Source organism: Prunus persica, chromosome G7 (assembly GCF_000346465.2).
Source record: "Prunus persica cultivar Lovell chromosome G7, Prunus_persica_NCBIv2, whole genome shotgun sequence".
Lineage (NCBI taxonomy): Eukaryota > Viridiplantae > Streptophyta > Magnoliopsida > Rosales > Rosaceae > Prunus > Prunus persica.
The window spans coordinates 21,572,529-21,596,624 of record NC_034015.1 but is presented as its reverse complement, the minus strand read 5'-3'; the positions used below and the strand labels follow the sequence as shown (position 1 = coordinate 21,596,624).

General features: G+C 38.9%; 4 protein-coding genes and 1 pseudogene across 5 annotated transcripts; 2 read left to right on the top strand and 3 right to left on the bottom strand.

Moving 5' to 3' along the window:
- On the bottom strand, positions 1,266-4,920 carry LOC18771644 (G-type lectin S-receptor-like serine/threonine-protein kinase At1g11410). The gene is made up of 7 exons (XM_020568369.1): positions 3,765-4,920; positions 3,470-3,601; positions 3,183-3,343; positions 2,539-2,749; positions 1,987-2,224; positions 1,758-1,908; positions 1,266-1,663 (listed from the first exon to the last, which is right to left on the bottom strand). Exons 1-7 carry the CDS (start codon positions 4,903-4,905, stop codon positions 1,361-1,363), a joined length of 2,337 nt encoding a protein of 778 aa, XP_020423958.1. The 5' UTR covers positions 4,906-4,920; the 3' UTR covers positions 1,266-1,360.
- Positions 9,991-14,067, bottom strand: LOC18771058 (cysteine-rich receptor-like protein kinase 19). Its single transcript, XM_020568372.1, has 7 exons — positions 12,765-14,067; positions 12,470-12,601; positions 12,181-12,341; positions 11,535-11,745; positions 10,990-11,227; positions 10,761-10,911; positions 9,991-10,666 (listed from the first exon to the last, which is right to left on the bottom strand). Exons 1-7 carry the CDS (start codon positions 13,888-13,890, stop codon positions 10,364-10,366), a joined length of 2,322 nt encoding a protein of 773 aa, XP_020423961.1. The 5' UTR covers positions 13,891-14,067; the 3' UTR covers positions 9,991-10,363.
- On the top strand, positions 15,369-16,491 carry LOC18771180 (annotated as a pseudogene).
- On the bottom strand, positions 17,039-21,034 carry LOC18769998 (cysteine-rich receptor-like protein kinase 19). 2 transcript variants are annotated; one of them, XM_020568370.1, is made up of 7 exons: positions 19,796-21,034; positions 19,132-19,269; positions 18,778-18,944; positions 18,483-18,693; positions 18,041-18,278; positions 17,799-17,949; positions 17,039-17,686 (listed from the first exon to the last, which is right to left on the bottom strand). In XM_020568370.1, the coding sequence occupies exons 1-7, from the start codon at positions 20,907-20,909 to the stop codon at positions 17,381-17,383; spliced, it is 2,325 nt and encodes a 774-aa protein (XP_020423959.1). In that variant the 5' UTR covers positions 20,910-21,034; the 3' UTR covers positions 17,039-17,380. The 2 variants fall into 2 exon arrangements, with proteins under 2 accessions (XP_020423959.1, XP_020423960.1); XM_020568371.1 differs by having other exon boundaries at positions 19,132-19,263.
- LOC18770379 (chitotriosidase-1) lies at positions 21,518-23,151 on the top strand. The gene is made up of 2 exons (XM_007202903.2): positions 21,518-22,887; positions 22,998-23,151. The coding sequence occupies exons 1-2, from the start codon at positions 21,765-21,767 to the stop codon at positions 23,015-23,017; spliced, it is 1,143 nt and encodes a 380-aa protein (XP_007202965.1). The 5' UTR covers positions 21,518-21,764; the 3' UTR covers positions 23,018-23,151.

Below are 24,096 nucleotides of genomic sequence, written 5' to 3'. Positions count from 1 at the left end.
AGAGAATGGTGAAACATTCAAAATACCAGAAAATGCCCTTGGTTAATGCAAACATTAAGAATTCAAATTATTAATTAAATGAGGATAATATGGTAAATTCACACTTTTTCATATTTAAAAAAATTAAAAGAAAAAGAAAAGGCAGATAATGGATCCTATTTTTATGGAACACAACTAACTCATTATCTTTTTTAATTCTAAAATAAATTTACTTATTTTTTTAAAAAAACCTCTCGCAAGCGCGGAAGCGCGTGCAGAGAGGCTAGTATCAATTATGGTACTTTATAATTTATATACCCTTTTATTTTGCATGATTTTGGTATAAATTTATAATTTATAATACAATTTTTTTTTTTTTAAAAAGAAACGCCTAGGCGCCCTATTATTCCTCTAGGCGCTAGGCCCCGTCCTGCCACCCGCCTACCGCCTAGCAGTTTGTCGATCATTGCTTCTGCTAATACATATACATGGCGCATCATGTGCAGTGCAGGATATGGGCGGGCAGATGACTATTGAACATCAGTTATCTGCTAAAGCAGACTCCAAATTCAAATTGAAATCTTCTTTCTAGAGTATAGAAATGTGAGAACAACTGACACTAAACCAATCATGTTTTGGAGCTAATATATGATTATGTCTGTCCAGGTCAAGAAGGTAAACTACGTTTAATTGCGTCCCTACAGTGTGGTAATAAAATCCCGTAGAGCTTGTGCTGAGTTCAAATCCACACACCCTTTGTTTTTGGTCAAAGACAGCTTCAAAGAAGTCCTGTAGACAGTATCATTTTGCAAAAGCTCAATAATTAGATTAAGTTGAAGAAGATGTGGCATGGAATGGAACAGTTTTTCCACCAAACTTTTTGTGAAATGTGAATTCTTGGAAAAGTTTGTCTGCCCACTTAAGCGATGGCAAGCCAAGAGATACTTTTCCTGCCAAGTCTGGACTTCATTCGGAAAGAAACATAGTGTATTCTAGGCTTTTCTTAAAAGAAAGATAAAAATAAATAAACTCACAATGAATTTTTTTTCCTGCAGTTTTTGTTTTTGTTGTATAAAAGAATTTCGTACAAACAAAACAAAAAATTTGGCGTATCCTCCCCTTGGTCTAAGCCTAACCACTAGTTCAATGTTCAAATGACTTCCTCATCACCAGTTCCCTCCCTTCTCTCTGCAAATGAATTGCAAATTTTTAATTTAACAAAATATTGTAATGTTTACGGCATGTAGGCCTCCAGATGAAGAATCCAAAGTTGCTAAAATCTTGTATACTTCATAGAGTATATGACGACCCACATTCTTGAGCCTAAGAACTCAACCATTGAAATTGAAAAACTAATGTCTCCTATTCTGAGCCTGCAATTTCATCGGGGTTGCAACTCGGAAATTTCTGCATTATTAACTGAACAACTTCCTTGCTGCGATGTAGATATGTTTTCCATACTTCTATTTCCTGAGAAAGCCATCTTTGTAGGAGTGGGAATGGGTTCAGTATCAGTTTTGAGCATGGAATAAACTTCCAACATTGTAGGCCTATCCTCCGGATTTTCCTGGACACATAATAGAGCTACTTGCAAGCATCTCGATAATTTACAAGAAGAAGAAGAATCATCCAGTGATGGATCAATAAATTCTCTTCCTTTGTCCTCCTTCCATGATAGATATGCCTGAAATAGTTTGAAAGTTACTTCATATATAGTTTAGATCTAAGTAATAGTTTACATTAGTGGTGATAGAATGATAGACAGCTATGGAACTTACATATTGCAAGAGGTGTAAGCTTTCGTTTGGACCATAGTAACATGTGCTCCTCCTTCCACTAATCATTTGTAAAAGTAGAACCCCAAAGCTGTAGACGTCATACTTCGTAGAGTATATACCTTTTCTTACATATTCAGGAGGAACATAGCCACTGCATTGCATACCACCACAAGTATTAGAGGATATGAGCATGTGTGTGTGAATAACCAAAAAGAGGCAGTTTACTTACTATGTTCCAACAATCCGGCTTGTGTTTGCTTCAAGTTCATCTTTTCTGAAAAGTTTAGCCATTCCAAAATCTGATATCTTAGCATTCATTTCGTGGTCAAGTAAAATGTTGCTACCTTTCAGATCTCGGTGAATAATTGTAAAATTGGAGTATTCTTGAAGATATAGGAGTCCTTGGGTAACCCCTTCAATGATGTGCACATGCTTTGTCCAGTCTAGAAGATACCGTCTGGTAGGATCTGCAAGATATCAAATTCAGGACCAATGAGGTAGGCAAAGGAGCAAGAGAGACAAATTAAAAGTCAAGGTTTCTGCACCATAAGCTTAGATGGCTTAACAAGTGATTTTTGTTAGCTTAATATACATTAGTGTTGGTTCAGTCCTCAAGAATATGCTTGTCTAACTATTTGGAGAGTTTCAATGAGTTTAACACCCCCCATGTTTACCTCTTAGAGGAGATGTTAAGACCCACTGAAACTTACAGAATGCAAAAGTATTGTGTTATGCTAGCCTGCACTCTCAACCGTAACAGGAAGCATGAAAAATTACAGACCAAAAAGGTAGAAGTCCAAGCTTTTGTTGGGCATGTACTCGTAGATCAGCATTTTTTCTTCCTTCTCAGTGCAAAATCCAAGAACTCGAACTAGATTTACATGTTGTAGTCTTGCAGTAAGTGTAACCTCATTTTTAAATTCCTCAAGTCCTTGAGTTGACGTTTTCGAAAGTCTTTTCACTGCGATTTCCTGTCCTCCTCGCAATTTACCCTTGAAAAATTGAAGAAAACCGTTAGTTAAGCTAGCATGGTTTAGTAAAAAGAAAATCCAGATTTATATCTGATCAAAAGATGAATCTATACAAATGGTATCACTCTCACTGTTCACCAGAATGTATCACTTAATTAACACAAGGTGAGGGTGACTCTGCTTTCAGTTGTTGATAAGCTTTTGGTTCAGCATGAGGGGAATTAGTAGCCAATTATCATAGACACAGCTTTAAGCCTAAAGTTTTTTTGTTCCCTTTTCTTGGTAGCAGGAAAGTAGGAATGGGGTAGTTCAGGGAAAGATTTTTTTTATCGATATACATCTCATTGTTTTAAAAGTAGCAGCAGATTATACACAAGGGCACACATACAACCACAAGTTTTAAATCCCAGTTCCCACAGTGTAAACTTATGTTAGATAAGGTAGCAAATATTACCATGTATACAGGACCAAACCCACCCTCTCCAAGCTTGTTTTCACTTGAGAAGTTATTTGTTGCCGCTTTGATATTCGAAAAGCTGAATGCTTGCAGAGTTGGAGGATCACTGTTAAGATCGGATGTACTAGTAGACCTTGAATTCCCAAAAATAATCATCCCTGAAACCAGAAGGAAAAAAAAGAAGGTGAAAATGCAATAGCAAAACTCTTGATGTAAATTTGAAAAGAGAATTTATCTTTGTCTAATTGCTATTCGAAACAAACACTAACAGTGAGAAAAATAACCTTTTGTCTTCAACAATTTTCTTTGTACGTAACACACCACGAAGGCTATGAGGATTATGATCAAAGTAATTGGAAGCAAAACTATAAGCAATAACCGCCGCTTATTTTCTTGATCATTTTCTTCCTCTTGAACTGTCATTTACTAAACCAGTTAGAAGTAGAATAAATGGATCTCCATTAGAAAATAAGTCGATTTATGCAGATAGCCTGCTGTCAAAATTCAACTTCCTTCAGGATATAAAATTGAGTTTTATGCCATGTCAAAAACAAAGCATAAAAAATCACTTTGGCCAACCTGCCCGAGAAAGCGCCCAATCGTCATCATTGGTGACTTGAAACACATTGGTACCAAGTAGCTTCTTCTCCTTGACATATGCAATCTTAGTTCTGATAGCTTCCACATCATCAAAACCAATCCAACTCGACCCTATGATGCAATAGTTCACAACATAAGTAGCATTGTACACCATGGGAGCTCTGTAGCTTCGAATGTACCGCTTGATGTACGTATAGCTCATGGATCCGTCTTTCGTCTCAGCTGTGCCGGCTGCAGGTGCCCCAACTCCATTATTGTCTTTGGGGTGCACAAGTGTCCACGCATAGCCATGGTAAGGCAAACCCAAAACCAGTTTGCTAGCAGGAAATGAGTTGTTTAGCCATTGCTTTATACCATAGTCGGTGTTAACATGGCTTGACGGGTCATATAAAGCAGCATGAGCACCAGTGACATTCTCCTTAGAAGGCAGATGATAGTCATATGCAATAACATGTGCCCAATCCAAGTTCCTCTTCATAGATTCAATCGGGTAACTCAACGATTCGAAAGCAGGCAAATAACGAATGGCCATTGTCAATATCAACCGTGACTGATCACTGGAGTTTCTTGACTCAGAATTCACAGCAGCTCGCCACTCATCGAATAATTTTGCCATGTTGATCATATCAGAGGCTGTGTTTGGCCAAAGCCAAAGCAAGTCTATACCTTGGAAGCCATAAAGCCTTGCTGTTTTGATTGAAGACTCAATGAAAGACTTTCTGTTAGAAGGTTTGTTGACCATTGAGGACAAGACTGAATAGTTAACTTTCTGACCCAAAATTGATTGAGCTGTTGCAGCTTGTCCATTCCAGATGGATAGGAGTGTTATGACTGATGGGTTTTTGCGCTTGACGACACCTGTGAAGATGGAGAAGGATGGCTCTTGAGAGAAAGGGATGGAGAGCTGGTAGGTGGAGGAATTCAGAGCAGCAGAAGCACAAATAAGATGAGTGAACAAGGCAGAGTTGATGTCAGGTATGGGAGACTCGCTACCGGCGTACCAGTAACCAGCTCTGATCCAAGTTTGTGCGGAGGAACAAGAATAAAATTGAGATGAAATAAGGAAGATGATGAAGAGGATAAGGGGAGTGATATTTTTTGATCCCATGGACATGGACATAAAAAGCTAGTTTGATTTTTCCTCTTACAAGATGACTAGTTTCTACTACTACGTACTAATACATATATATATACATGGCATCATTGTTGGAAATTTAATATTAACTAATATTAATTTTTCTATTTGAATGGAAATTAATAGAGTTCATTTAACCATGGTGTCCTTTGTCAATTTCTAGGAAGAGGTATCAAAGCACCTGTTTATTCAATGGATGCATGAGTTGGTCATGCTAGGGAGACCAACTTTAGATACCAGGACATACGACCCTTTTGGAAAGGGTTCTTTAGTATCTATAAATAGAGTAGTCTTCCTGAAATTAATAAGGTAATTAATTCAGTCAATGTTTATCCATTTGAATTCAGAGTCTTTGTATAGTCAATGATTATGGTTTGTGAGAGGGTTTCCTACATAATCTAGTTCAAAGAGTACTTTGTGAATTGTAGTGCTTCTTTCACAAGGACATGAGTCGTTGTATCCTGGGAGGTGAGTGCTAGTAACCATAAGCACCTGTGTGGGGCGTAATTCGTCTTAAGGTCAAAGTGTCCAACATTTGCCTCGACTCAATTATTCAGGTTCTTCTAATCCATATTATGTGATTTTTCATTGTGTATGTTTGTAAGCATGTGTTTGGGGGTGGTCAAAATTCACCCAATTTGCCAAGGAAGAATTCTTAGCGGCCCAGAATTCCTAGCGATAGAAGAATTCCTAATAGCCGGAGAATTCCTAGCGGCCGGAGAATTCCTAGCGGCCGAGAATTCCTAGCGGCCGAGAATTCTTAGCGACCAAAGAATTCCTAGCGGCCGAAGAATTCCTAGAGGCCGAAGAATTTTTAGCGGCCGAGAATTCCTAGCGGCCAAAGAATTCCTAGCGGCCAAAGTGCTTTCTCAAAAAGGTGGTCGAGGTCTTTTCTTCAAAGGCTATGGTGCCTTCTCAAAAATGCGGCCGATGTGTTTTCTTCAAAGGTCGTGGTGCCTTTTCAAAAATATGGTCGGGCGCTTCCCTTTGCAAAAGTGGTCGGGCATATCCTTGCAAAAGTAGCCGGGCATATTCTTACAAAAGTGGCCGAATGCTTCCTTCTCAAAAAGTTGGGCCGGGCACTCCTTGAATACCTTGGTCGGCCACTCCTCTTACAAAAAGTTGGGCTAGGGCGAATTTTCTCCTTGAGCACCTTGGCGCCCTCCTCTCAACACTTGGGCAAGTAAAGTCGGGTCAGGGAAGTTGAAGTTCAGCGGGAGGTATGTCCGCTGAGTTCCCAATATTCAAATATTTGAATATAGTCCAACGTAGGGCTAAGCCCAACATCCAAATATTTGGAGCTCCCATACCACCCACCTTGGCGGATGGTCAGCCAACTCTAGAATTCTAAAAACTCAAGGGGCACGAGGTTCCACCAGATGCCAAGATGAAATCTCGGAGGTCAAGGCCCAAGCCACGGATTCACGCACAAGATTTCTGGAGGTCAATGTGCATGTGAATGGAGGCCTCACAAGGAAACAAATCAAGGAGATTGATGATAGTTCAGCATATTCCAAAACATGAGAGAATCAAGCAATCATAATATTTCCACCAATGTGATCCCACGAATTCAAGGAAAGAGTTTTAAAAGAGTTGACATTTGGCTATTCAATGGCCAGCCCATGGGCTGACAGAAGCCCTATATAAACCTCACCAAACGAAGGCAGAAGACACACAACATCATACAAACAAACTTATCTTTCGTCTCGCACTTTTCTTTTCCTGGACTTAGGATTTTACTTTTCAAGCACCTAGTGTAGTGAGTTCTTCCTTTTTCTAGTGTGAGTTTATATCTTTCTTGTCGTTTAAATTGTTGTTCAATTTATATTTCTTGTCATTTAAATTCAAGTTTATTTCGATTGCTTTACCTTTCATTGTTATTGCACTTCAATTAAGTTTAATTTCAAGTTTATTTTTTATTTTATCGTTCTTATCGCTTTTATTTCGTTCTTGCTTTATTTATCTCTTTGATTTATTTTATCGCATTTCAATTATTGTCTTTACGTTTATACGCACATTTGATTTAATTGCATAATTTTTACTTAAAACCCTAAAAATCACAAAATCATCCGTACGAAACCTAACTATCCTTGAGCCCGAGGAAGTGAAAGAATCTAGGCCAAGAGGAGGTTCCTTGCTTGGCCGATCAATCGTTTGATCAGTAGTTAGAAGCGCAATACATCCATCTACTCACATTCAATTCGAGCCCAAATTCGAGGCTTGGTGGTGGCCCGCCACACACTCCAAAGAAGAAGGACCAAAAGTTCCTTTCGTGGACCGCCCCGGCCGAAAAAAGAAAAACAACATGCATTAATTTTCTAAGCATGAATTGAATGATTATTTCTAAATTTCTATGTAAAATATAGCAATTATACCTTCTTTTTTTTCCAACATCATCAGCATGTGCAGTGCAGGATATGGGCAGATTTTTCAGTGTGACTTGCAGCATGTCTTGTGGACAGTGGAAACAAAATCTTCAGTGCCATTTTGCAAAACCTCAATAATAAATGAGAGTGAGAGACCACTTACCCACCGTTCCTTATACGTAATTGTGCAAGGGCTTTGATCTAAGCAGGTTCGGCCTAACCTCTGCATTAAGTTCTTGTGAAGTGAACGATGAGCACCCACCATGGACCATGATACATACTGGACAAATTAATGTCGTAATATTTGGATTAAGCGAGCGCACCATCCACCAGCCAAACCAATCGCTCAAACTCAAGCCCTCCTTCTCTTTCTAACCATAAATCAGGATGCCGCAAGCTACACTTATTAGAGCAACTTCATCCATTTGCCCTTTGCCATGACAAAGGGGGGGCTAGGGCAGCTACTAATAACGTGAATAGTGGCTGCCCTTGCAAACAGCAATGTGTGTTTTCACCCGTTGCCATGACAAATGGCAAATACTATTCATTTTTTTTTTTTCACAAATTTTTTTATAAACAATGAATTTGGATAATATTTTCGGATAAGATTTTTGGATTTGTACGTGTCAATATTTATTATAAAATTCATATCTCATAATCGGATAAAATTTTCGAATAAGATTTTCGGTTTCAAATTTCAGATAAATTTCAAATTTCAAATTTCAGACAAGATTTTCACCCTATAAAATCGCCCCACATGTCATCTCTATCTGCCTAAATTTTTCTATAAAACCAGAGGCTCAACTCATACCACTCACATAACAAAACATCTTCCATGATGCTCCATGCCCCTCTGGTTTTGATAGAAGAAGCCATAAGATGATAAAGAAAAATAAAACTTAAAAGTGAAAAAAATATTGAGTAGAAAGTGAATAATAGTTGAAGGAGAAGAAAAAGTATGAGGATTTGGTGTTAAAAGTGAAGAGTATTGGTTGGTATTTATAGAGAAAAAAAATAAAATCCATAATTTTTTGGTATTTTTTTAAAAAATTTTGAATTTTTTTTTTCTTCATAATTTTATAGCAAAAAAAGGCCAACTGTTGGATTGGAGGAAAGAAGGCGATCAGAGCGCCCAGACGACGACACGTGTCTTCTAGCCGTTGGCGGAGCACAGGGCTGACGTCAGTGCATATGAGTTCAAATTTTTTTTTACTGTTGGCGCGTGCAATGCACGCACCAACAGTAAAAAAAAATTTGAACCGCACGTTGACATCAGCTCTCCCCAGGCTCGAGCTACCTTCGGGCCAGCCCATCTTCGTGGGACCCACCCCCGCCCGGGCAAAAGTGGCCCGCTAGAACTCACTTTTTGGCTTGGGCTCCCCCCAACCCCAGGCTTGGGCTCCTCGCTAGAGTTCCTCTTAAAACATCATTACCATCCCAACACATTAACCAAGCCCAAGGTAAATAGATGCCCAACTCACTGAAATGATATTGTTCATTTGGAGAAATCTAGAAAGGTGGAGAAGTCTTCACCGACTATGTAAAGTCAGCAACACTTGGATCAATTTGCAAGATAATTCTAGAAAATTAGAAAGTGAGAAAGAGCGCTTGTAAGAGTTGATCTTTCCTTTGAGACTTGTCTTGTTGAAATATTTTATGAGTCTAATACAAGTAATCTATTTACTTATTTTGTCTCCAACCATTCTATATTAGAGTCGTGTACTCTAATTTTCTCAACATTGTTATACTTTTACCATAAGTCTCTAGAAATTCCCAAGGAAAAGTGATCCTCTTTTTCTGGCATAAAAGATTAAAGTTGAAGATGAGACATGGAAAACTTTTGCCACCAAACTTTTTTCTCTCTTCTTAAATGTCAAAGCAAATTGCATTACGGTTAAGGAACCTAATATTCTGACAATCATACAAAACTTTGCCTCACGAAAGATATGCGCCCAATATTTATGAGTGTGACGATGTGAAATGTTGATTTCCTGGACCTAATATTCTATATCCCGTTTTTAATATATACAGTAATTGCGCCCATTAGAACACCAATGAATATAGTCGGCTCACTGTGGCTAAACGAACCGTGGCTTGTGCCCATTTTCTGGTAGTGTCACTAATTAATTATGGTTACTTAAAACCGGCCTTTAAATACATTCTTGGCGGTTGGCAGTCATTATATTAATTCCATGTTGCTAATATAAAAAGCTTGTTTCCTGTTAAATTATCATTCTAATGTAAAGTCTAATGCGAGAAGCGACCCTTTCAAATTAATTCTTGGTTAAAAAAGAAATCCTAATGCTGCTGCAGTGCTGCTGCTGAGACTCAGTTAGAATATTGGTCAAGAGAATGTATGCTTGTGGAGATGATCAATGCTTGGACAGGGAAGTCACGAGTAAGCAGTAGCTCCAATCATAACAACACAGGCTTCACAAGCAAATGGTTTTTAAAACCAACCTTAGAACGACTACATAACATATATTGTTACTTTAAACCACTTGTCTTAACTTAATTGCTGTCACTAATTTTTATAACTGTCGAAATCAATGAATCAATGATGAAGGTTGTTGTTAGAAGAGGCCATTTCTTACCCCTTTAACTTCTGACAAAAATGCTAATACTTCTCATTTGGTGGTGGTTTTCTTTTGGAACGGGGCTCTGAGTGGACATGTTATTCTGTTGTTTTTCATGTTCAGTTGCGTTTGTCTGGGAATAATGCAGGCTGGATTTGAATTTTTTTCCCTGCAGTTTTTGTTATTGTTGTATAAAAGAATTTCGTACAAACAAAACAAAAAATTTGGCATATCCTCCCCTTGGTCTAAGCCTAACCACTAGTTCAATGTTCAAATGACTTGCCTCAGCAGTTCCCTCCCTTCTCTCTGCACAGGAATTGCAAATTTTTAATTCAACCAAATATTGTAATGTTTAGAACATGTAGGCCTCCAGATGAAGAATCCAAAGTTGCTAAAATCTTGTATACTTCATAGAGTATATACGACCACCCACATTCTTGAGCCTAAGAACTCAACCACTGAAAATGAAAAACTAATGTCTCCTATTCTGAGCCTGCAATTTCATCGGGGTTGCAATTCGGAAATTTGTGCATCATTAACTGAACAACTTCCTTGCTGCGGTGTTGATGTGTTTTCCACAATTCCATGTCCTGAGAAAGCCATCTTCGTAGGAGTAGGAACGGGTTCAATGTCAGTTTTGAGCATGGAATAAACTTCCAACATTGTAGGCCTATCCTCTGGATTTTCCTGGACACATAATAGAGCCACTTGCAAGCATCTCAATAATTTGCAAGAAGAAGAAGAATCATCCAGTGATGGATCAATAAATTCCCTTCCTTTGTCCTCTTTCCATGATAGATATGCCTGAAAGAGTTTGAATGTCACTTCATATATAGTTTAGATCTAAGTAATAGTTTCCAGTACTGGTGATAGAATCAGAGACAGCTATGGAACTTACATATTGCAAGAGGTGCAAGCTTTCGTTTGGACCATAGTAACATGTGCTCCTCCTTCCACTAATCATTTGCAAAAGTAGAACCCCAAAGCTGTAGACGTCGTACTTTGTAGAGTATATACCTTTTTTTACATATTCAGGAGGAACATAGCCACTGCATTGCATACCACAAGTAGTATTAAAGGAAATGATCATGTGTGTGTGAATAACCAAAAAGAGGCAGTTTACTTACTATGTTCCAACAATCCGCTTTGTGTTTGCTACAAGTCCATCTTTTCTGAAAAGTTTAGCCATTCCAAAATCTGATATCTTAGCATTCATTTCATGGTCAAGTAAAATGTTGCTACCTTTCAGATCTCGGTGAATAATTGTAAAATTGGAGTATTCTTGAAGATATAGGAGTCCTTGGGTAACCCCTTCAATGATGTGCACACGCTTTGTCCAGTCTAGAAGATACCGTCTGGTAGGATCTGCAAGATTTCAAATTCAGGACCAATGAGGTAGGCGAAGGAGCAAGAGACAGACAAATTAAAAGTAACAGGTTTCTGCACCGTAAGCTTAGATGGCTTAACAAGTGATTTTTTTAGCTTAATATACACTAGTGTTCCTCAAGAATACGCTTGTCTAACTATTTGGAGAGTTTCAATGAGTTTAACCCCCCCATCTTTACCTCTTAGAGGAGATGTTAAGACCCACTGAAACTTACAGAATGCAAAAGTATTGTGTTATGCTAGCCTGCACTCTCAACCATAACAGGAAGCATGAAAAATTACAGACCAAAAAGGTAGAAGTCCAAGCTTTTGTTGGGCATGTACTCGTAGATCAGCATTTTTTCTTCCTTCTCAGTGCAAAATCCAAGAACTCGAACTAGATTTACATGCTGTAGTCTTGCAGTAAGTGTAACCTCATTTCTAAATTCCTCAAGTCCTTGAGTTGACGTTTTCGAAAGTCTTTTCACTGCGATTTCCTGTCCTCCTCGCAATTTACCCTTGAAAAAATTGAAGAAAACCATGGTTAGTTAAGTTAGCAAGGTTTAGTAAAAAGAAAATCCAGATATATATCTGATCAAAAGATGAATCTACAAATGGTATCACTCTCACTGTTCACCAGAATGTACCACTTAATTAACACGAGGTGAAGGTGACTCTGCTTTCAGTTGTTGATAAGCTTTTGGTTCAGCATGAGGGGAATTAGTAGCCAATTATCATAGACACAGCTTTAAGCCTAAAGTTTTTTTTGTTCCCTTTTCTTGGTAGCAGGAAAGTAGGAATGGGGTAGTTCAGGGAAAGAGTTTTTTATTGATATACATCTCATTGTTTTAAAAGTAGCAGCAGATTATACACAAGGGCACACATACAACCACAAGTTTTAAATCCCAGTTCCCACAGTGTAAACTTATGTTAGATAAGGTAGCAAATATTACCATGTAAACAGGACCAAACCCTCCCTCTCCAAGCTTGTTTTCACTTGAGAAGTTATTTGTTGCTGCTTTGATATTCGAAAAACTGAATGCTTGCAGAGTTGGTGGATCACTGTTAATATCTGATGTACTAGTAGACCTTGAATTCCCACGAATAATCATCCCTGAAACCAGAAGGAAAAAATATAAAAAGTGAAAATGCAAATGCAAAACTCTTGATGTAAATTCGAAAAGAGGTTTTATCTTTGTCTAATTGCTATTCGAAACAAACAACAACAGTGAGAAAAATCACCTTTTGTCTTCAACAATTTTCTTTGTAAGTAACACACCACGAAGGCTATGAGGATTATGATCAAAGTAATTGGAAGCAAAACTACAAGCAATAACCGCCGCCTGTTTTCTTGATCATTTTCTTCCTCTTGAACTGTCATTTACTAAACCAGTTAGAAGTAGAATAAAGGGATCTCCATTAGAAAATAAGTTGATTTAGGCAGATAGCCTGCTGTCAAAATTCAACTTCCTTCAGTATATAAAATTGAGTTCTATGACATGTCAACAACATAGCATCAAAAATCACTTTGGCCAACCTGCCTGAGAAAGCGCCCAATTGTCATCATTGGTGACTCGAAACACATTGGTACCAAGTAGCTTCTTCTCCTTCACATATGCAATCTTAGTTCTGACAGCTTCCAAATCATCAAAACCAATCCAATTCGATCCTATGATACAATAATTCACAACATAAGTAGCATTATACATTATGGGAGCTCCGTAGCTTCTAATGTACCACTTGATGTATTTATAGCTCATGGATCCATCTTTCGTCTCAGCTTTTCCGGCTGCAGGTGCCCCAATTCCATTATTGTCTTTGGGGTTCACAAGTGTCCACGCATAGCCATGGTAAGGCAAACCCAAAACCAGTTTGCTAGCAGGAAATGAGTTGTTTAGCCATTGCTTTATACCGTAGTTGGTGTTAACATGGCTTGACGGGTCATATAAAGCAGCATGAGCACCAGTAACATTCTCCTTAGCAGGTAGATGATAGTCATATGCCACAACATGTGCCCAATCCAAATTCCTTTTCATAGATTCAATCGGGTAACTCAATGATTCGAAAGCAGGCAGATAACGAACCGCCATTGTCAATATCAAGCGTGACTGATCACTAGAGTTTCTTGACTCAGAATTCACAGCAGCCCCCCACTCATCCAATAGCTTTCCCATGTTGATCATATCAGAGGTTGTCCTAGGCCAAAGCCAAAGCAAGTCGATACCTTGAAAGCCATAAAGCCTTGCTGTTTTGATTGAAGATTCAATGAAAGACTTTCTGTTAGAAGGATTGCTGGCCATTGAGGACAAGACTGAAGAGTTAGCTTTCTCCCCCAAAATTGATTGATTTGTTGCAGCTAGTCCATTCCAGATGGACAGGAGTGTTATAACTGATGGGTTTTTGCGCTGGACGATACCGGTGAAGCTGGAGAAGGATGGCTCCTGAGAGGAAGGGATGGAGAGCTGGTAGGTGGATGAATTTATATCAGCATAGGCACAAATAAGATGAGTGAACAAGGCAGAGTTTATGTCAGGTATCGGGGACTCGCTATCGACATACCAGTAACCAGCTCTGATCCCAGTTTGTGCAGAGAAACAACAATAAAACTGAGACGAAATAAGGCAGATGAAGAGGAAAAGGTGGGTGACGTTTTTTGATCCCATGGATATAAAGCTAGTTAATTAAAAAGAGAGAAGAAAGCTAAGACATTGAAGATAATTGAAGATGATAATCAGTACTCAACATCGATATTGTCTCCAACTTCACCACCTATTTAGAAGGTGTGGAGGGTCTCGATGTTATTAGGAGCGGAGCCATTTATTATATGAGACTTTATATTTTGTTAAGTATCCAATGTGGGACTGTGTGTATTCTTAACATACTTTATATGAGACCACTTACCTTCCGTGTACGTACGTGATCTAAGCAGATATTTTACAGTGGCGGCCCCAGTTTGGCCGTAACTCTGCATGGCTGCCTTGTTTACATTTGCAGGAAAATCATGATATTGGACTAGACAGATTAATGGAGATTGCATTGCAGCCAAACCAATCAATCAAGCTCTTGTTTTTTTCTTTTCTAAATATAATAAATCAGCAGGATGAGGAGGGTGTGTGTGAAATGGAGTAATCATATGCCACAAGCAAGTCTCTGGATTAAGTTGAAGAAGACGAACGTGGCATGGAATGGAACACTTTTGCCACCGAACTTTTTGTGAAATGTAAATTCTTTGAAAAGTTTGTCTTGCCACGAAAGCGATGGCAAGCCAAGAGACAATTTTCCTGGAGCCCTTCTTCTGCCAATTCTAGACTTCATACAGGGTTCAGATTAAAACACATCGTGTATGCTATTCATTTCCACTTTGTTTCTTTCTTTGTTTTTGATAAGGCACTTTGTTTCTTTCTGTTTCTATAAAGAAAGAGAAGAAAGAAATAAGCTCACAAATGAAACGTGAAAACCCAATAATACCCTCGATGTTTTTGCCAGTTGGTACTTTTGCAGATGAGGACATACTTGGGTTAAGTGTCACTATTAATTATGGTTACTTAACCGCGGCCTCTGTCTAAAGTCTTTTTTGTTTTGTATTCTGGGCTCTGAAATACATTCTTGGCGGTTGGCAGTCATTATATTAATTACATGTTGCTAATATATAAAGCTTGTTTCCTGTTAAATTATCATTCTAATGCAAAGCCTAAAGCGACCCATTCAAATTAATTCCTGGTTCAAAAAGAAATCCTAATGCTGCTGCTGAGACTCAGTTAGAATATTGGTCAAGGAGAATGTTAACTTGTCTTCTTCACTAATCAGTTCTGTGCAGACGTTGCAAAGCCTCAAACTGTATACATGCAATTTTGCTAATGTCCGCGCGCAGGCAGGCCACACAAATACTTTTGTGTTAAACCAACGGCCGGCAGCTTGATAGATGAGATATCAGTGGCATATATGTTTTAAATTCAACGCCTATAGTTTAGTTTGTATATCAACCGTCTAGTTTAATAGAACTAGTGGGTTCATTTCTTACGACTATCAACTTAATTTCAAGTTCAAACTTATGAGTCTAGCCATTAGAATACTAGAGGAATCCAGCTATAAAGGATGCCACTCAAGCTGCTGCAGCAAATCATTCTACAACTCAGTCTCAATGGATTCTAAAACCCAATCATTATTTTTTTGCTTCTGGCCCTCCTTGTTTTTACTTGTCCACATTATTTCTGCAGCTGCAGCTGGCAATGTTATTAAAGCAGGTTACTGGTACAAAACCAACCAAGTCATCATTTCCCCTCAAGACCAACCCCAATTCTCCAACTTCACACGCACAGTCCAACAAAGAAACCCTTTTGTCAAAACCCTTTTATCAATAGGTGGAGCATCAGCTTCCAGTAGGGCAGCTTTTGCTTCAATGGCTAGCCAACCAAGCTCCCGCAAAACATTCATCGATTCCTCCATAAACATTTCCAGGTCTTATAACTTCCATGGCCTTGACATTGACTGGGAGTTCCCAGCCACGGCCAATTTTGGCACCCTTCTTGCAGAGTGGCGAGGCGGGGTGACCAATGACCAAGACATTTGGCAAGCCCCCATTGCTTCTAGTGGCAGCGGTCTACTACTCTGCAACTTACGACTCATTGTTGCACCCCATTCAGTCCATAAAAAACAACTTGGACTGGATCAATATGATGTCATATAGCTTTTTTGCCCCTAGTTGGTCTCCCAATGTAACAGGACCCCCTGCTTCCCTGTACAACCCAATCAGTCCTATCAGTGGGGATTCTGGGATCACTGCTTGGCTTCAGGCAGGTATGCCTCCAAAAAAAATTGCATTTGGCCTTCCATTTTATGGCTATGCATGGAACCTAACAGACCCAAATCAGCATGGTATTTATGCACCAGCCGAAGGAATGGCAGTGCCGCCGGACAGGTCAGCCGGTTACAACCTGATCAAGGCATATATAACTGAGAATGGTGCACCAACTGTGTTTAATTCCACACTTGTTATGGATTATTCCTACACTGGAAAAACTTGGATTGGTTATGATGATACGCAGAGTATCACTACCGAAGTTTCATACCCTAAAGAAAAGGGACTAGTTGGCTACTTTGCATGGAATGTTGGCATCGATGTGAATTGGACTCTTTCACAAGCAGGTATATATGACATTGAGAACAACCCCTTTCGTGTTCTTGTATTTGTATATATAGTTGATCGTTAATTAATTGTACTTTACTGATGCCTAATGTGAATGTCAAATTTGTTTGCAGCTTAATGCGCATGGGGAGCATATTAGGGACACTACACTAGCTACTTTTCCTATCAATAGGAAGATCAAGATGTAGTGCCATTTGTATTTAGCCTAATCGGAGGCGATTTGTATTCTTTAATAAGATGCAATGCTTCATCATGCATTCATATAGTACAGATAATAGAAAAATCAAAATTTCTTTTTTAAGAGGTGAAACGTGTAAAGCTCAGTAAGCTGTGAGAATATAATATGCATAGAGATGCCATAGAGATGTTGGAAGTTGTCAACTCATTGTACTGCTAGCCTGGAGCTCTCGCTTTGTAAAGTTTGTAGTAAGATGTTTGTCTGTGTGTTTCTTTTGTTAATAATTAATAAAGTTGTGTGAGTGAGCTCATTGTTTTCTAGTATTGACATTGAGCTGCCAACCTTCTAGTGCAGGGGAAATATAAATGAATTTTCCACACAAAAGTTCAAGTTTTCGTATTGGATGGTGACAGGTTTTATGGGTATCTTATTCTTCATAATCAGGTTACATTTACAGTAAACAATTACATTGGTAGATAAAGAAACATCAGTAAAACTCGCAGCACATAATAAACTTCCATTGGTAGACTCATAGATGAACAGAACAGAACCACCCCAAACTCATAATTGGTTCACTTCATGCCTAAACTAAAGAAACCTACTGCAACATTGTAGTGTGACCCGAGGGACCTCTTCCCCTTACCAACTTTGTAGTAAGTAGACTGCATTAATGTAATATACACCTAATAACTTACTAGGAAATACATGACTAATAAATTCTAAGAATAGTTTGACTAGTGGCAGAGCGGTTATGCCTAAGAGTAAAAGGAAAAAGAATTGAAAATCTGATTGAAATTTGTTTTACAAAGCACTGAGCATATACCACCACTCATCGGCCTACAACCTCTGAGATTGTTGAATCATCAATGGAACACACTTCTAGCCGCGGTGCAGGATTAGTTTCTTTGTCTTCATTTCTTTTTGAAAAAGCTGGCATTTTCGGTTTTTCCATTACAGCATTTTCACTCTGTAGCATCGAAGAAATTTCCAACATGGAAGGCCTATCATTTGCCTTTTCTTGAACACATAGGAGAGCAATCTGCAAGCATCTCATCAATTTACATAATGAATGTGTATCATCAAGTGAAGGATCCATAAACTCCATCCCTTTGCCTTCTTTCCAAAGTTCATATGCCTGAAATTATTGAATGTTCCCCACCATGTAATTGAAACGTGAAGATTTAATTCTTAGCAAAGCTGAAGAAAATATTAATTCTGATCTAACTGTGCTTATTGAAGTAACTTACGTATTCTAGAAGGTTTAAGTCTTCATTTGGACCATAGAAAGCGGCATTCTTCTTGCCACTTATGATCTGTACAAGGAGAACTCCAAAGCTATAAACATCTGATTTCGTGGAGTATAGACCTTTTTTAACATATTCAGGAGGTACATAGCCACTGCACATAATGATTTAGAAGATTACTTACCAAAGTATCCAATAATAGACAGCTCAATTAAAAAATTAGCTTTATTAGGAAATAGAGTTACTATGTTCCAACGATCCGGCTTGTGTTTGCCTCTTGTTCATCTTTTGTGAAAATTCTAGCCATGCCAAAATCTGAGATCTTAGGCCTCATCTCCTCATCAAGTAAAATGTTGCTAGCTTTCAGATCTCGATGGATTATTGTCAATCTTGAGTATTCTTGGAGATAAAGAAGTCCCTGAGTAACCCCTTCAATAATGCTAACACGTTTTCTCCAATCTAGTTGATACCTTCTGATAGGATCTACATTGAAACATATGCTGTCCTATCAGTTCTGCATTGAAATATACTAAAAAATGCATGGAATAGTAGAGACACCATAGGACATCCCTTACAAGCTTACACTATGTTCAGCTTAAAGCTGTGTGGCACAAGGAAGTGAAACCACCAGGAACTAGTGGACTGTCATCTTTTGCATGAAGGCAGCGAAATCTCATATTGACTTACCAAAGAGGTAGAGATCCAAGCTTTTCTTTGGCATGTACTCATAAATCAGCATTTGTTCATGGTGTTCGATGCAGAATCCCAAAACCCTGACAAGATTAACGTGTTGTAGTTTTGCTGTAAGCATGACCTCGTTCTTGAATTCCTCGAATCCTTGAGTTGAAGCTTTTGAAAGTTTTTTCACAGCTATTTCTTGTCCATTTGGCAATACACCCTAGCAAGTTATGTAGACACTCATGGTTAGCATGTTTAATGAGGACAAGCTGGTGCCATGATATGCCCCATTATAAAAGTTTACCTTATAAACTGGACCATAACCACCCTCTCCAAGCTTATTTTCAATTGAAAATCCTTCTGTTGCCTCCTCAATTACAGCAATGCCAAAGACTTGCAGATTAGGTACATTGCTATTAAAAGTTCCAGCTGGGTCTGCTATATAATTTGCCCTGGATTCTGATTCTTTAGCTGCTTTTGCCAAAGAATTGGCAGAAGAGCTTTAAGATCCAATTCTTCCTCCATAGTTATAGATAGTACGTTCGTTCAAAAAAAGAGTTATAGATAATACAAAAATCCAAAATACATATTCAAAGAGGTGAATAGTTAATGCTTCAATACTTTCAGGCCGAACAAAAATAAGAATAAAGCTATATACCTTTTGACTTGAACATTCTCATGCGGAAGTAACACATGACGGAGCCTAATATGAGAACAACTGAAGCTGTTGTAGTCAAAATGATTATAAGAAGTCGCCGCTTTTTTTGTCCACTGCTTGCACGCTCTTGAGCTGTAGCTGTGATCAGCATATATAATTCAATGTAACAGTTAGGGAAGAATGCATGAGCAAACCTTCATTACAGGGGAAATATAAATAAGGCGATGGTTGAATTTTCCAAAGTAAAACTCCAAGTCTTCTATTGGACGGTGACTTATATGGGTATCTTGTTCATTAATTTGCAGTAAGGAATTATATTGGTTATCTTCATTTCATTTTCAGCAGAAACCAATTATTTTATTCTCCTCTCTTGACTGCTAAATGGCTGAGAAGGCAATGCAATTTTGACAGCGAATCATATTTTCTGTTTTCAATATCAGCTCATACTTTAATTTCTGACTTTTATTTACAAGAAACTTCAATAGACACTAAAGTATTGCATTAGCAGACTTTCTCTTTTGTAAAGTGACCAATCAACAATAACCAATCTGATCTCGTTAGATGGGATGGGAGTAATGAAATTAACTTGTCATGGTGGAATATGCAGAGAAAATGAGTTCATCAAGTGGAGTACCATGCATAATTATTGAGCTTCAATTCCTACCTGCAGCTGCAAGAGAAAGCACCCAGTTGTCATCATGGGAAACCTGCCAGACAAAGTATCCAAGCAAACTCTGCTCCTTAGCATAAGAAACTTTTATTTTGACAACTTGAGCATCATCAAAACCAATCCAAGATGATCCAATTATGCAGTACTTAACTACATACGTAGCATTGTAGATTATATCAGCCCCATATCTCTGAATGTAACCCTTGATATCCTTGTAGCTCATGGATCCATCCTCTGTAATGGCTGGACCTGTTGCTGGTGCACCAATACCATTGTCCCTAGGATTCACAAGTTTCCAAGCATAGCCATAGAAAGGCAAGCCCAAAACCAATTTGGAAGCAGATAATCCCTTACCAATCCATGCCTTGATACCATAATCTGTGCTAGCATCACTTGATGGATCATACAGAGCTGCATGAGCGCCGGTGAAATTAGTCCACTGAGGCCCATAATAGTCATAGGCCATTACATGTACCCAATTCAAGTTGTTCCGAATGGATTCAACCGGAAAAGAAAAGGACTCCAAATCTGGTTTGTATTGAACGGCTGCTGTCAAAATCAGCTGCGCCTGGCTAGAATTTGCAGCCTCAGATTTGACAGCAGCTCGCCACTCTTGAAACAAATTTCCCATGTTGGTCATGTCCGCGCTTGTGTTAGCTGAAACCCAGCAAAGGTCTAGGCCTTGGAAGCCATAAAGCCTTGCAATCTTTATTGAAGAATCAATGAAGGTCTTTCTGTGAGAAGAATTACTGACAAGTGTTGAAAAGACTGAGTAGTCTGCGTTTCCACCCCCAATGGAGATGAGGGTGGTGACTGATGGGTTCTTTTGCTTGGCCGTGGATGAGAAGGTGGAGTAGTGCTGCACCTGATCCTGCTCCTCAGAGTCAGAGGAGAGGGAGAGCTCATAGGATGATGAATTAAGACCGGCAAATGAGTAAATAAGGTGAGTAAAAAGCGCAGAGTTTATGTCAGCAATGGGGAATTCACTGCCAGAATACCAGTATGCTGCTTTGATCCAAGATTGTGCCTCTGAGCTTTGCAGTCTAAAAGCAACAAGAAAATGGAAGAAAAGGAGGACTAGTAGTACACTTGAAAATTTGAATACCATGGAGTATGGATAGGAAGCTGATGCTTTAGAGCAGATGGATGATGGCTGATGGCTGAACTTAGAAAGAAATGCATTAAGACTTCACTTCTTCTTCTTAGGATGAAGAGATTCGATTCTTGTTACGCATGACATGACGTACCGCTGAATTATATAGTGTAGAGTTGACATTGAAAAACTACCAGTCAACAGGCACAAATTAAGGGTGTTGAGCAATCAAGACAACTTTTTGCATATCCAACCAACAGAAGAATTGTAAAGTAATAATCTCCACATAACTGTACACCAAACTTGCTGGCATCATAAATGAAATTACGGTCAATGGTGAAATTGTCTCCATAAAATGAAAATATTGGGTCTCTCTCACCGAGTTATAGGTTGTTAGCAGATGTTGACATATCAATATCACAAGTAGAAAAGTCTTTCTCCAATTAGTATGTTGTGTACCTGGTCTTGACGGTTCCACACAAAGCGCAAAGTAATCTAAGGCCTAGATTGAGTTACTCTAATAACCAGATGTGAACAGGGGAGAAGTTGCTAGTAACAGCATTTACTATTGGATGGCTTCTAGAGATAAATATTTTATCTGTCTTAAAAGATCCACTTACCTTCTTTACTTTTGGATAATTTCAAGCTGACATTTTAGACCACAATCAGTTTCAATATATCTAAACTTTCAAGCTACATATGTCATCACCAAGACATAAATCAGCAAAAGTCTCCAATGGAAGTCTCTTCCAAAGTTCAGATCTTCAATATTCGACTATTTTTATTTATATGTATGTATAGCTCGCAGAAGCTGATCTTCATATCAATCATAGCTAGCAAACAAAGATCATTCCTCCTTAATTTGCTTCAATGTCTTCGAAAACCAAAACCCTTCAAATATTTCTCCTTTCCACCCTCCTTTTCCTTATCCAATTCAATGTCTCTTCCGGCCAAACTGTGGTTAAAGGCGCTTACTGGTATTGGGACAGCGGATTTCCAGCATCCAGCATAGATTCCAGCCTTTTCACTAATCTTTTCTGTGCATTTGCTGATCTTGATCCCAATACTTACCAAGTCACCGTTACTTCCTCAAACTCAGCCCAATTCTCGAGCTTCACACAAACAGTCCAACAAAAAAACCCTTCTGTGAAAACCCTCTTGTCCATTGGTGGAGGAGGCAATGATACTATTGCAGACACCTTTGCTTCAATGGCAAGCCAACCCAGCAGGCGAAAATCATTCATTGACTCCTCCATTAACTTAGCCAGGTCCTACAACTTCCATGGTATTGACCTTGATTGGGAGTACCCGGACACCACCACTCACATGACCAACTTTGGCACCCTTCTCACTGAGCTGCGAGCTGCTGTGGCCAATGAGTCCCAGACATCTGGCAACACCGAATTGCTTTTAGCCGCTGCAGTATTTCGCTCTGCAGATTACTATACCATAAATTACCCCATTGAGTCCATATCAAACAGTTTGGACTGGATCAATGTAATGGCTTATGACTTCTATGGCTCTGCTTGGAACTCAAGCAGAGACAGAACTGGACCACCGGCTGCATTATACAACGCAACCGCTAGCCAGGTTAATGGGGATGCTGGCATCACATCTTGGGTTGAGGCAGGTTTGGGTGCGGATAAGATAGCGCTGGGCCTTCCATTTTATGGGTATGCATGGCGTTTGCTGAATGCTGATGAGCATGGCCTTTTTGCTCCGGCTGATGGACCGGCTGATGGACCGGCTATTAGGACAGATGGGAGCATAAACTACAAGGACATACTGGACTTCATAAGCCAGAATGGGACACAGACAGTGTACAATGCGACGGTTGTTACAAACTACTGCTACTCTGGGACAACATGGATTGGCTATGACGACACACAGAGTATCTCTGCCAAGGTTTCATATGCTAAGCAAAAGGGGCTTCTTGGTTACTTCTCATGGCAAGTCAGTGGTGACGACAATAACTGGGCTCTTTCTCAAACAGGTTGGTAAATCCTAAGTAGAAATATATTTAACTCTATTGGAATTATTGTATATTAACAAATGGATGTTCTGATGTATTAACTACATATGTTTTTACTATTGTTCTTGCAGCTTCAACTACTTGGGGATGAGAAAATGAGGATTAGATCTATATATGCAAATGTAATACCTTACTTGCAATAAGGCTAATGAGGCCAAATAAACAATAACATGTTGCCGTGAATTCTTATTTTCTTAATCTGGACGAACGAATGATTTTGGGAAATTTTGTGTGGATGAGAAAAAAAATAATTTGCGAAATTGGGCTACAAAGCTTCAGCGCGCCTTGTTGAATCCAAAATTCCAAGCTGCACCAAGTCAAGCCCATTTTTCACTTCCTTGGACAAGGAAACAAAATATAAAAGAAGAGCCAAAAAGTTCTTCAAGTAAGAAGGAACATGTTCTTAAAACCCAAGCCTACCCTGAAAATACACTCTTGGCAGTTATATTTTTGTACAAGAAGAACAAGGTACTACTATATATAGTTTTTGTATCTGAGCCGGTCCTTTTTTGACCTCAAGTATGTAAGCCGTTCGTTGGCTTATTTGGACAGATCTTAGACAAACATATTACTTACACTGCTCCCCCTCAAGCTGAAGGGAGTGGAAGCGAAAAAAGCACTGTGTCTTGAGCCTTGTTGAGTACACATCTGCAATCTCATCTTGAGGACAAACACATTGAACTTGAAAAGATTTACAACTACTAGTGACCAATTCCCTTCTCTCACGAAGTGATAATCCAACTCGATGTGCTTGGTCCTAGCATGAAAGATGGGTTTAGAACAAGTAAGAGACAAAGCACTAATGTTGATCACGCCACAAAGACGTAGCTGTTACTGAGGCAAAATGCATATCTGAGCCGGTTCTTTTTTTTTTTTCTTTTTTTTTCTTTTAATTAAGTATCTAAGCCGATCATTGACTTAATTGGACAGCACGCAGAAGAATCTCTGTAAGAAACATATCAATTTGTTATTGGTTCAAATTAGATTGACTTTCCTTTCGAAAAGCTAGAATTGTTGAAGGCAAAGCCTGCAGACGGCAGTCATAATTTCACAGTTTTTCCTGTTTTTCAAAATCGTATCGCCGTGCAGCTATACTGATTTTGACACGTGGACCTCTATTCGCAAGGCGGGTCTTTATTTATATGTATAGTCTAGCCGAGCGGCTATACT

Coding starts and splice junctions, on each gene's coding strand:
- LOC18771644 (XM_020568369.1), bottom strand. CDS start 4,905: ATGTCCATGTCCATGGGATCAAAAAATATCACTCCCCTTATCCTCTTC. Junction 2,750..3,182: donor GGTTTGGTCCTGTATACATG/GTAATATTTGCT, acceptor CAATTTTTCAAG/GGTAAATTGCGAGGAGGACA. Junction 1,664..1,757: donor GCTTACACCTCTTGCAATAT/GTAAGTTCCATA, acceptor AAACTATTTCAG/GCATATCTATCATGGAAGGA.
- LOC18771058 (XM_020568372.1), bottom strand. CDS start 13,890: ATGGGATCAAAAAACGTCACCCACCTTTTCCTCTTCATCTGCCTTATT. Junction 11,746..12,180: donor GGTTTGGTCCTGTTTACATG/GTAATATTTGCT, acceptor AATTTTTTCAAG/GGTAAATTGCGAGGAGGACA. Junction 10,667..10,760: donor GCTTGCACCTCTTGCAATAT/GTAAGTTCCATA, acceptor AAACTCTTTCAG/GCATATCTATCATGGAAAGA.
- LOC18769998 (XM_020568370.1), bottom strand. CDS start 20,909: ATGGTATTCAAATTTTCAAGTGTACTACTAGTCCTCCTTTTCTTCCAT. Junction 19,270..19,795: donor GCTTTCTCTTGCAGCTGCAG/GTAGGAATTGAA, acceptor TGCTGATCACAG/CTACAGCTCAAGAGCGTGCA. Junction 18,945..19,131: donor GAGAATGTTCAAGTCAAAAG/GTATATAGCTTT, acceptor TGGCAAAAGCAG/CTAAAGAATCAGAATCCAGG.
- LOC18770379 (XM_007202903.2), top strand. CDS start 21,765: ATGTCTTCGAAAACCAAAACCCTTCAAATATTTCTCCTTTCCACCCTC. Junction 22,888..22,997: donor CTGGGCTCTTTCTCAAACAG/GTTGGTAAATCC, acceptor TTGTTCTTGCAG/CTTCAACTACTTGGGGATGA.